The sequence below is a fragment of the Geotrypetes seraphini genome, chromosome 11, assembly GCF_902459505.1.
Source record: "Geotrypetes seraphini chromosome 11, aGeoSer1.1, whole genome shotgun sequence".
NCBI lineage: Eukaryota > Metazoa > Chordata > Amphibia > Gymnophiona > Dermophiidae > Geotrypetes > Geotrypetes seraphini.
The window spans coordinates 124,337,151-124,349,655 of record NC_047094.1 but is presented as its reverse complement, the minus strand read 5'-3'; the positions used below and the strand labels follow the sequence as shown (position 1 = coordinate 124,349,655).

General features: G+C 46.0%; 1 protein-coding gene across 2 annotated transcripts in view; it reads left to right on the top strand.

The window, feature by feature from the left end:
* The window catches only part of LOC117369343 (cytochrome c oxidase subunit 6B1), a 135,548-nt gene that overhangs the window by 119,587 nt on the left and 3,456 nt on the right, over positions 1–12,505 (top strand). For both annotated transcript variants that reach the window (XM_033963806.1, XM_033963805.1), the window contains one exon: positions 9,461–9,561. In XM_033963806.1, coding sequence (XP_033819697.1) covers positions 9,461–9,561 — 101 coding nt within the window. The remainder of the gene's footprint in view (positions 1–9,460; positions 9,562–12,505) is intronic.

Genomic DNA, 12,505 nt, shown 5'->3' with positions numbered 1-12,505 from the left:
TTTTTTTACTCAGGATACATTTGACATGTTATGTGAATAATACATTTAAAATATATTGTGTAACTGAATCAAATTCTTCCTAAATTCATTAAATTGAATGAAATCATTAAAACATTATAAATTGCCAATAAATTGAAATGAAAACCAAAGGATTGTGAATCAAATTGATTCTCTGACAATACAAAGATTCCAACCTTTAAAAATGATGTTACATAGTTCAGGCAACTTTATAAAGAGTTTTTAGATACTAAAATCTTGTTATTAAGGTTTAATTGACGTGCTGGCACTTTGAGGAAATTCTTTGGTTTTGTGCGGCAGTTTGGGCACTCGGGCTCAAAAAGGTTAGCCATCACTGACCTAGACCCTCCAGGGGTTCTGGGCGTTCTAATTTTCATGGCTCCAGACAGTATGCACATTGCATGTCACAGAGATTTTCCCAGAGCTCCCAGGGTTGGTTTGTGAGCTACAGGTGTTCCAAACCTTCCGCTGCCCGTCCTGACATTATTCGATCACATCCAAGATGGTGGCCAGTTAAGTCACCTGCTGTGCCATCTCCCTTCCTTGTTTCTATTTGATTTGATTTTTTCTAAGTTCCCCCTACATCTTTACTTTATTTTTCATCATCTTTTAATTTGTCCTTCGTTTTTGATCTGATTTGAATTTTTGGCTCTTCAGTTCATTTATTTTATTCATCTAATTCTCTTCATATCGGGCTAAGGCCTTAACGGCCTCGATGGCAGTAAACATTCTTCTCACCTTTGAAGTAGAGTGGGGAATTTGCCAAGGTGATAAGAAGATGGAGATTGCCTGCTGAGACGAAAGCGACACTTTGGATTGGAGGGGTTGGCCTGTGAGGACGTCCTGCGGGGGTGCAGCCTTCCTATGTTGCTGCAGTGATCAGGGAGGACGATCAGCATTCGATTGTGGCTGATGTGCTGGGGACAGGGGTTACAGCGGATCACTGGCCTGCTGCCTGCCTCTGGGATATTCTTCCTTCTTGTCGGACTTTTACTTTGGAGATCCGCTGCTCCTGTTTTGATCGGGTGAAGTTCTGCTGGCAGAAGAGTCTGGGTCATGCCATCTGGGGTGCGCCTACCCTCGTCGTCGGAAGCCAGTGGACGGTTTGCTGGGGCCTGTGTGGCCGGACATCGGGGAGACCTGTTTGGTCCTCCAGCTCTCCTCGGCATGATACTTTCAGCTGTTGGGACCCTCCTCCCTCTTCTGCCTCGCCTTTGATGGAGCTGATGTTTGCTCCGGTTGTCCACTGCCTTTGACTGCTTTTCTACTTACAATCTTCGGCTGTTGGCTCCCTCCTGCGATGAGGATCTTGAGATCTTCTTTGGCCAATGATGGATTGATTTGGCTATTGTGTCCTGCTGTTGCCTTACACTGGATTGAATCCAATTGAACCTTATTTCACTTTTACTTTCATTTCTCTATTTTTAAATCTCTTAATTTTCTTAAATTTACTTTATTTTTAAAGTAATTTTTGTTTTCACCCGTAATGAGTACTTGTTAGGATGTATATCTTGTACCTATCTCTATCTCTTTCTTTCCTATCTGAATATGTTCAAGGAAGTTTCCTATTTGAAAATGTTCTATAGAGTTCCTTTTTGTATTCAGTTTACACTGTGAACCGCTTAGGTCAGTAAAATGCGGGAACAGTACCGTATTTTCACGCAAATAACGCGCACACGTGTATAGCGCGCAGAAATCACGATGATAAGCACAAAAACTTTGGTATAACGCGCTCACGATTATACCGCGCATGCTGCCCGACTCTCCGTTCACCCCCTGACTTCCGTGCACTGCCCCGCCTCTCCGTGCGCTGTCCCGACTCTCCGTTCACCCCCCCCTGACTTCCGTGCACTGCCCCGACTTTCCGTGCGCTGTCCCGACTCTCCGTTCACCCCCCCCTGACTTCCGTGCACTGTCCCCCCTTGAAGGTCTGTCCCCATCCTGAAAGCCTGATGCCCCCCCCCGACGTCCGATACATCCCTCCCCCCGAAGGACCGCCGACTCCCCAACAATATCGGGCCAGGAGGGAGCCCAAATCCTCCTGGCCACGGCGACCCCCTAACCCCACCCCGCACTACATTACGGGCAGGAGGGATCCCAGGCCCTCCTGCCCTCGACGCAAACCCCCCTCCCCCCAACGACCGCCCCCCCCCCCCCAAGAACCTCCGACCGCCCCCCCAGCCGACCCGCGACCCCCCCTGGCGACCCCCACGACCCCCCCACCCCCCTTCCCCGTACCTTTGGTAGTTGGGCCAGAAGGGAGCCCAAACCCTCCTGGCCACGGCGACCCCCTAACCCCACCCCGCACTACATTACGGGCAGGAGGGATCCCAGGCCCTCCTGCCCTCGACGCAAACCCCCCTCCCCCCCAACGACCGCCCCCCCCAAGAACCTCCGACCGCTCCCCCAGCCGACCCGCGACCCCCCTGGCGACCCCCACGACCCCCCCACCCCCCTTCCCCGTACCTTTGGTAGTTGGCCGGACAGACGGGAGCCAAACCCGCCTGTCCGGCAGGCAGCCAACGAAGGAATGAGGCCGGATTGGCCCATCCGTCCTAAAGCTCCGCCTACTGGTGGGGCCTAAGGCGCGTGGGCCAATCAGAATAGGCCCTGGAGCCTTAGGTCCCACCTGGGGGCGCGGCCTGAGGCACATGGTCGGGTTGGGCCCATGTGCCTCAGGCCGCGCCCCCAGGTGGGACCTAAGGCTCCAGGGCCTATTCTGATTGGCCCACGCGCCTTAGGCCCCACCAGTAGGCGGAGCTTTAGGACGGATGGGCCAATCCGGCCTCATTCCTTCGTTGGCTGCCTGCCGGACAGGCGGGTTTGGCTCCCGTCTGTCCGGCCAACTTCCAAAGGTACGGGGAAGGGGGGTGGGGGGGTCGTGGGGGTCGGCCAGGGGGGTCGCGGGTCGGCTGGGGGGGCGGTCGGAGGTTCTTGGGGGGGGGGACGGTCGTTGGGGGGGAGGGGGGTTTGCGTCGAGGGCAGGAGGGCCTGGGATCCCTCCTGCCCGTAATGTAGTGCGGGGTGGGGTTAGGGGGTCGCCGTGGCCAGGAGGGTTTGGGCTCCCTTCTGGCCCGATATTGTCGGGAAGTCGGCGGTCCTTCGGGGTGGGGGTGCGAGTGGTCCTGCCGGGGGGGGGGATGTATCGGACGTCGGGGAGTCGGCCGGGCAAGAGGGCTTGGGCTCCCTCTTGCTCCGATCGTGGATGCGGGTGCGGGTGGGAGCGCGTGCGAGTGGTCGTTCGGGGTGGGGGTGCGAGTGGTCCTGCTGGGGGGGTGAATCGGGCGTCGGGCGGGGTGGGAACTATGTTTGAAAACTTTCGTATACCGCGCTCACGCATATAACGCGCGAGGGGTATGCGCGGTAGGTAAAAACGCGTATAACGCGCGCGTTATATGCGTGAAAATACGGTATATCAAATTCTTAATAAACATACAAGCTGGAATATGCCTAACCTCTGTCAGATTGGTTTGTGGATTCTCTGTCTGGATGACCAGACAAGGCGCTCAGAGTCCAGGCTACTGTTCAGTGCTTGCTGGATATTGAAGCTATAGAGCCAGGGTCATGCGACTTCTCTGGCTCAGGCAAATATTCTGTATACTTTATTGTGCCAAAGAATGGCTCAAAGATTGCAGGTCTCGTCTGGATTTTCAGCACATGAATGCATCTCTAAACATTCCTCGCTTCCGAATGGAGACTGTACATTCGGTCATTGCAGCAGTGGCTCCGGTTGAATTTCTGGCCTCCCTGGATCTTATGGAGACGTGCTTACACATAACCATATTTCTGCCCACCACAAGTTTCTACGGTTTCATGTTCTGCAGCAGCATTGCCAGTTCTCGACCCTTCCTTTTGGGCTGGAAAAAGAGATTATGTACTTACCCTGGTAGCTCTTTTCCAGTAGATAGGTGAGACATTCTAGACTCCCCACCCTGTCCTTTCTGTAGCCCTTGTAGGCTTGGAAGAATTTATGTATATGCTCCTTTTCTTGGGGAGTTGTGCTGAGCTCCTTTGGAGCCTGTGTTGGCGGTTAATGGTACTGTTTCCTTACTTTCAGCAGAACACTTTGTTTAGCCTGTTATTACAGGTGCCTCTACTTCACATAGGTGGGTGCCTATCAGTGCTTGGGTACTGACTGTAGAGGGCGCTACAGTGTTCTCCCCAGAAATTTTTTCCAGCCGGGTGGCATGAAAAAGTAGCCGGGTGGAGCGGGACGGGGAAATTTGGTGGTGGGGAAAATTAAGGGCTCCTTTTACTAAGCTGCAATAGCGTTTTTAGCGCGTGCAGAATTGCCGCGCTACATGGCTAGAACTAACGTCAGCTCAATGCTGGCGTTAGCGTCTAGCATGTGCGGCAATTCAGCGTGAGCTAAGCGTGCGGTAAAACCGCTATCGAAGCTTAGTAAAAGGAGCCCTAAATGTGTACTATTTGTATTAGTTAATTATTATTAGTTATTTTCCAATGCTCAATATGGCAGCCTTTCTTAAGGTTTGACACTTGTTCCATAATATTTTTATTAAATTTAAGAAGTATCCAATTCTAGAAGTGAATAATTAGATATTTTCCCTTCTTTCAAATGGTATAGAGCAGCGTCTCTCAAACTTTTTTAACTCCGGCACACTAAACGGAGCAAATGTTTTTTGTGGCACACTAAATGCAGCAAATGTTTTTCATGGCTAGAAAAAATTTCTGGGGAGAACACTGATGCCGTTAGTTTTCAAGGTCCAATCACGTCAAAGAATGATGCTTATCTGGGCAGTTGTATAATAAAAAGAATGGATAAGATAACATGAGAAGTGAAATTGTCATGAATCAGAGGGATACATACCCTGTAGGTCCTAAAAGCAGGCTTGTGGATTAGATATAAACTATGAAGGCAGTGGCGTACCTAGCATATTTGACACCCGAGGCCCATCATTTTTTGACACCCCCCATCTGTATGAAAAACATGATTTTTAGTAACAATCCACACATCACACAAGAGTGTACCTAGGAAAAGGCAGCATCTTACATATTGCAGTGAGCAGTACATCAATACACCCATTGTAAAACTAAACAAGCCAGACTAGTACAGATCAATCCTACACAGTCAATCCTAACTAAAAACCATGTCTTTCGAACACACAGAAAACACCTTCGCCTAGTATGGCATATGTAATCACAAACTAACCCCTCTCCCTTTTACAAAACTGTAATGTGGTTTGGTGGTAACAGTTCAGACTCTCATAGAATTATAAGCAATTACCACCATGGCCGGTGCTAAAAAAAATGCTCTACAGTTTTGTAAGAGGGGGAATAAAATAGAAAAATGTAGACATAGGTTAGATTGAACCACCAAGAAGCTGGACTCTGCATACAATGCAACACCACAGAAACAGCGATGCATCTCTCCTAAAGCAAAAAAATAAATAAATAGAATTTTTTTTCTACATTGTCTTCTCTGGTTTCTGCTTTCCTCATAGTCTTGTCACTCTCTTCCTTTCTTCCACTGTCTACCCTCTCTCTGCCCCTTCTATATGGCATCTTCTCTCCTTGTATTCCCCTTCCATCTCTCCCTTCACCCCTATTATTCTGGCATCCCTTCCCTCCTCCAATGGTCTGGCATTTCACTCTCTCCTCTCCCTTTCCCCCCACTTGCATCAGCATCTGCCCCCTTTCCCTCCAACACAATTCCATCCAGTATTCTTCCCCCTTATGTCTCTCTCTCCTTTCCCTGCACACCAATTCCATCAGCATCTGCCCTCTTTCTCTCCCTCCACCACTCTTCCATACCACACTGACCCCCTTTTTCTCCCTCCACCACCCTTCTATGCTCCTCTCTCCCTCCAATCCAGAAAGGTCCCATGATGACTGCTTCTGTTGCCTCTGGAAGATGTAAGTGACGTTGGAGAGGGTGGGACAGCAGACGCAGGGAGTTTCTGCAATGACTGCAGCTGCCGGTCCACCCCTTCTGATGTCACTTAGGCAGAGGCGGCAAATGCAGACATCGCGGGACTTTCCTGCACTTCAGTGCAGCTGCTGACTCTGCTTCAGAATAAGTACGGCAGCCATGCTGAGGTGCAGGTGCCATGTAGAGCAGCTTGGAAGGTTCTGGATCCAGCCGGCTGTGTACCCCCCTAGGGCTGGCACCCAGGGCGGTCTGCCATTGTGTGAGGGGACAAAAAATAATAAAAAGAATGGATAACTTGACCGATTTAGACATGTCATACAAATATAACCACAAAAATATTTCATAAAATGTAATTCTAAACTCAAAAGACTCCAGACGAAAAGCAGACTATGGAAAGGAAACCAGAAAAGACCAAACACATATTACTAAGATCCAAATGCTAAAATCGGACATGTCCATTATGAAGAGACGTGTGGATCACCGCTAATTATAACGAGTGAGTCTTTTAAAATATGAGACAGTAACGGATAGCCAGACCTGGTGGACGGAAGTGACAAATATTGGAGCCAAAACCAGAGCACCGTGATGAAACTTAAATGGAAATATGGATATCTATTTATACTTTTGAGTAAAATTGCGATGCGAACATGTCATAGAAAAGAATAAATAATGTGTAAACTAAAAACCAAGAACAACATATTGTAACACCGAACTCAGAATTAATGAAACAACATGCTAAAAGAAGTTAAACCCCCCCTCCCACCCCTAAAATAGGGCATATACATACTTAAAATGATGGCTGGTTACAAACAGTATGCCTAGACTATATAGACCTAAATAGGGCAAAAGTAAACGTATGGGAAATGAACAGCTGATAATACAGAGTGTATCTTGAAAGCATAAGCTGATAGTAGCTCAAAGACAAGCCGACCGGGTAGATGAAAAGTGAAACCTGGGAAAGATCTAAATTATTGTTTGAATAAGCTTCTATTAAAACCAAAGAATAAAACCCCAGCACTCAGGAAAGTAAAAAAGGGAGAGTAAAATGGACTTACCGAAAAGGTCCATTTTACTGATGAGATAAACTCGTACGCAGAATAAATGTGAACACGCGACAGTGGGGCTATGTTATTTGATCCGTTGAAAGAGGCACCAAAAAAGTGTCGGCAGTGGATTGAATGCACACTGACAGGGGAGGGGCATCGGGCTGTTAAAAAAATGCTGCTTTAATAAATAAATGAAAATACTGGTGAAAAACTAAATAAAAAACCAAAACCATGATAAAATGTTGAACCTGACTGCAAGTGGTAGTGAAAGTAGCATAAGGCACCCGTATAGAGCTGCTTAGAATAAAGAACCGTTCTGTGCATGAGGAGAAAAAAGAAAGAATGAGATGATAAGATGTAAAGTTCTGGCCCCTCACTGCACCACTTGATAAAACTAAGGAGCAATGTTCTAGAGCAGGGGTGCCCACACTTTTTGGGCTTGCGAGCTACTTTTAAAATGACCAAGTCAAAATGATCTACCAACAATAAAATTAAAAAAAACCACAAAGCACACTGTACGCAGAGAAAATGTTAATTATCATAACTATTCCGGGGTTTTTTCAAAGAGGTCAAAGCAGATGACTCTATGCACTGTCACCTCACTAACAACCATACAAAAACAGACAAATACTCCTCTCCCTTTTTACTAAACCACAATAGCAGTTTTTAGCGCAGGGAGCTGCGCTGAATGCCCAGTGCTGCTCTCGACGCTCATAGGCTCCCTGCGCTAAAAACCTCTATTGTGGTTTAGTAAAAGGGGATATAAATTCAGACACATTTTGATCACTAAATTTAAAATAAAATCATTTTTCCTACCTTGTCTGGTGATTTCATGAGTCTCTGGTTGCACTTTCTTCTTCTGACTGTGCATCCAATCTTTCTTCCCTTCTTTTAGCCTGTATGCTTCCTCTCCTCCAGACCTCATTCCCTCCCCCAACTTTTCCTTCCTCTCGCCCTGCCCTTTCTTTCTCTCTGCCTTCCTTTCTTTTTTTTCTGTTTCTCTTCTTTCCTTCTGTCTCCCTGCCTGCCCTTTTTCTTTATTTCTCCCTGCCATTCCTCAAGCCACTGCCACTGCCATCGGGGACCAGGACCCAAACCGCCACCAATAACAGGCCCGAAAGCTGATGCCGCACCAAGCTCTCCCTGCTTCGGCCGACTAGCATTCCTCTCCCCGATGTCAATTCTGCTGTCGGGAAGAGGAAGGCTGATCAGCTCAAGATCGTGATCGACCTATTGGGGGAAATGCTGCCGGGTCCTGCCTTCGCGGAAACAGAAAGTAGGCAGGACCCGGCAGCAAGAAGAGCAAATGCTTCACTAACCTGTCTCCCGCCTTAGCCCGTAGCGAACGCTTGCTTCAGGGCTCTCAACATGTGCATGCAGGCCTCCCTTCTCCCCCCCCCCCGGACATAACTTCCGGTTTCGGAGGGAAGAGAAGGGAAGCTGGCACGCATGCGTTAGAGTCCCGGGGTATAAGTTCGCTACAGGCTGAAATCTCTAAGCCGGGTGTTTTTTTTTTTTTAAATGAAAAATCCAGAGTGGATTCCTTCTGCAGAGCCATGCGTGTATGGGGGAATAACCCTATTGTCTAGAATGTCTTGCCTATCTACTGGAAAAGAGCTTACCAGGGTAAGTACGTAATCTCTTTTTAGGGACTCCAGATGTGCAGTTTTTCAACAAACCCCATGATCTTTCCACATCAATTCATAATATTTGCCACTTTCTTTCCTTTCATGTGTATAGGGACAAAATTGTCGTACACATACCACACTGTTAGCTGTTCTCTTTTCATGCATAGACTACACTATTAGGGACTGCGGTGACAAAGAGCTTTATTAAATTGGTTGATGAATTGCATATCTTACTGCTACAGACTAGCAAGATTACAACTAAACAAGTCAGTTAAGGCACATGATGTTGGAGTGATGTTAACTTTTGCACATTGGCGCCGAGTCTGATAGAAAAATATCTATTCACATCTTTTGCTTCTCACCACTGCCTAAATATTGTCTCAAAAGGACAGGCAGTTTTCAAAGACTTTTCAATCAAGTTACCTCTTCCCAACACTGCTCTTCCAGGTTATCTTATACAAAAAAAATTATTAAAATATGGCAACATTTAGCTATTAGATTTACCACTTGTGTGTCTGATTTATGCTGCTTGTCAATGGAAAAAGCACAGTTGCTTTCCTGAAATAAGGATGATTCTTCTCAGGATAAATTGGGCACATACTCGCCTGCTTTCTCAAGGAGTTAACTCTTAAGCTCTGCAGCTGTGCAGGAAATCATACACATACCTAAATAAACAGTTTATTCTTAGCTGAGAGAGGTAGGCCATATTGCTGCCTTCAGAGAACATCACCACTTGTATGCCTGATTTATCCTGTTCTCTATGGAAACCCCTGTTACAGGTTACCAACTGTTCTTTCAGTGCCTTAAGAAACACAACATGGAAATTGATTTTTTACTGGTACTTTGCAGTCTGAGGTATACTTCTTTTTATTTTGTAGATTTTTACCGTTGTGAAAAAAAACTGAAAAGCAGTGGACAGGACCCTTATATCTGTAAATGGTACAAACTTGTCTTCACATCCATGTGTCCTACAGAATGGGTAAGTAAACACTGGAGAGAGGGTGGGGGAACTGTAAACCCTCCTTAGGACTGTGTTCAGACATACAGTGGTACCTTGGTTTACAAGCATAATTCGTTCCAGAAGCATGCTCGTAATCCAAAGCACTCATATATCAAAGCAAAGTTCCCCATAGGCCATAATGTAAACTCAAACGATTCGTTCCACAACCAAGGTTTGCTATGGTGGCCCAGGGGTGGGTACCTGCCTGAATGATGTCCGGGTGCCACAGCCCCTTCAGCAGGGTCACTTCCTTCTGTTGGAGTCCCCGTACAGCTGCTCCCTGCTTCAGGATCCTAACCGGCATGCCTCATCTCCCCTCCCCTCCCAGCAGCACAGTCAGCGAAGCCCCAACCCCTCTCTTCTACTGCTGCCACCACCTGCACCGGCAGCGAGGCTTGCAGGAAAGGACAGCCCTGGGCTGGCGGACATGGTGCATCCATCCGCTCCTCCTCAGCCCTTTATCACAGCCAGGCAACACGGAGAACAGTAGATTTCCCGGGCAGAGAGGAACAGACACCTCCCTCTCCATTGATTTCTAGGGCGTGCTCCTATACAGCCACTGCCGCAGCTCACCGGCACCTTCCCTCTCAGTTGATTTCAGGGGCATACTCCTATACAGCCACAGCCGCAGCTCACCGGAACGCGTCCATTGGTTAAAAGTGAGCGCACGTGACTGGGGGTGCGACTGGTGGCACAAGGGGAGGGAGTTGAGAGAGAAAAAAATTGCATGGAACATGGGTGCATGTATGCGAGAAGAGCACCTGCCAATTGCCAAAAGGAGCGTGCTGGGAGCATCAGGAGTAGGGGGAGACTGCTTCTGTTATTGGGCCGGCGGCCGGCTTAATTCACTTGTGTATTGGGACGGTGCTCTGTTTGGGAGTGTTTTGCTCGTCTTGCAAAACACTCACAACCGAGGTTTGACTGTAGTGGTAATGTAAAGCAATAGGATCTCTGCTCCTCCATCAAGACTGTAATCGGAGAATATTGTTGATTTGTTTTGTTGGGAGAGAGGGAAACAATTGTTATACTTTAATGGAACAGGACCAGATTTGACATGGGAGAAACACAATGAAAATACAATTTAGTTTAAAACTGATGGAGATCTAATTTGGAGTTCCAGATAAATAAGCCCCCCCCCCAAAAAAAAAAAAAAAAAAAAGTCTCGATGCCTTTTTATGACAAAGACCAACAAAAAAGGCAGAAATGGTCCAAAAGGTTCTGAGAGTAGTTACTAATGACAAGAAACCTCTGTGAATGCAACACAAATTTAAAGTAATATAAGGTTAGAATAATATAAAATTCAAATCCTTCAAAAAACTTCTTTCTCCAATTCAATATATTTCTCCCATATATCTTTAAACTTCGCCCATTGGTTTGTTAAAAGGGCCAATAGTCTATATTGTTCACATACTGTTCCTAAGCGATCTCTCATATCTCTAATTGTGGGTGTATTTGAAGTACGTCATTGCTGAGCCAATGTCAAACGAGCAGCTATAAATGCCAAATCCATAAGTTTAGATTGAGAGGATGATAAACCCTCTACTCCTACTCCTAATAGTACCCTTTCAGCACTCATTAAATGGAGTTTGAAATTAACTTGCTTACATAATAAAATACTTGCTCCCAGTACTTCTGGACCTTTTGACATTCCCACCACATATGATAGAATGTACCTCTTTCACCACATCCTTTCCAGCAAACAGCATTTTTCTCCTTAGTATATTTACTAATTATAACCAGAGTAATATACCATCGTACTAAAAGCTTAATAGCATTTTCCACCAAATTGGCTTCTCTAGCTATATGGAAAAAATGTAATACTATTACCCCCCACTCATCAATTGACCATTCCTTCCCCAATCTTTTTCCATGCTTTCATATATGAGGTTTTCATTTCCTTATTATCATGTATAATTTTATATAACCAGGAAATACACCTTTTTGCAACTGGATTCCCTAACCCCTTTTCAAATTCAGATTTCTTTAAAACTCCTTTGCCCATCCCCTTATATGTCAAAATGCAAATAAGGAAAGTAATCTCTCGTTTCCAATTGATATTGATCCTGAAGGTCTGGAAAGGCTTTAATTTCCCCATCATCTATAAGTTGACTAAAACACCTGAGACCTTTTACCTTCCATTTCTTAAAAATCCCCCCCCCCTCGCTACCTGGTATGAAATATCACGCATATAACTGGAGAAAAATAAATACTTTTTTCTCTTCCCAAAAGTTTTCTTTCCACACTTTTCCATATTCTCATAGAACATCTACTAAAAGGGTTACTTATATTTGTTAACTCTTTTTCTCCCACCGATGGTTCAAATCCCTAGGGGAGTGAAGCCAGAGGGCGGGTATTTGGAATGGGCAGACTTGGTGGGCTATAGCCCTTTTTTGCCGTCTTTTTCTATGTTTCTATCTATCCCTTCTAACATTTCTTGTTATACTCTTACCCATAATTTAAGTGGATATGAATGCCATTCAACTATTGCTCTCAACTGAGCCGCTTTATAATAATTCTCCAAAGAAGGTAAACCCAGTCCTCCCTCCGCCTTAGACTTAAACATTGCATATCTTCCAACCCTTGGACATTTTCCTTCCCAGATAAATCTCATTATCATGCTGTTCCATTTTTGAAAATACAATTTTGGAATTTCTATCAATAGTACTTGAAATAGATAAAGAAACCTAGGAAGAATCATCATACATCCTAGCCATGAAATACCGTATTTTCACATAGATAACGCGCACCCGTGTAAAACGCGCACACAGGTATAGCGCGCAAAAAACACATATTTATGTACATAAATTTTTATATACCGCACACACCCGTATACCGCGCATGCTGCCCGACTCTCCTTTCGCCCGTCCCGACTCTCCTCTGGAGACCCCGACTCTGTTTTCGCCCGCCCCGACTCTCCTTTCCT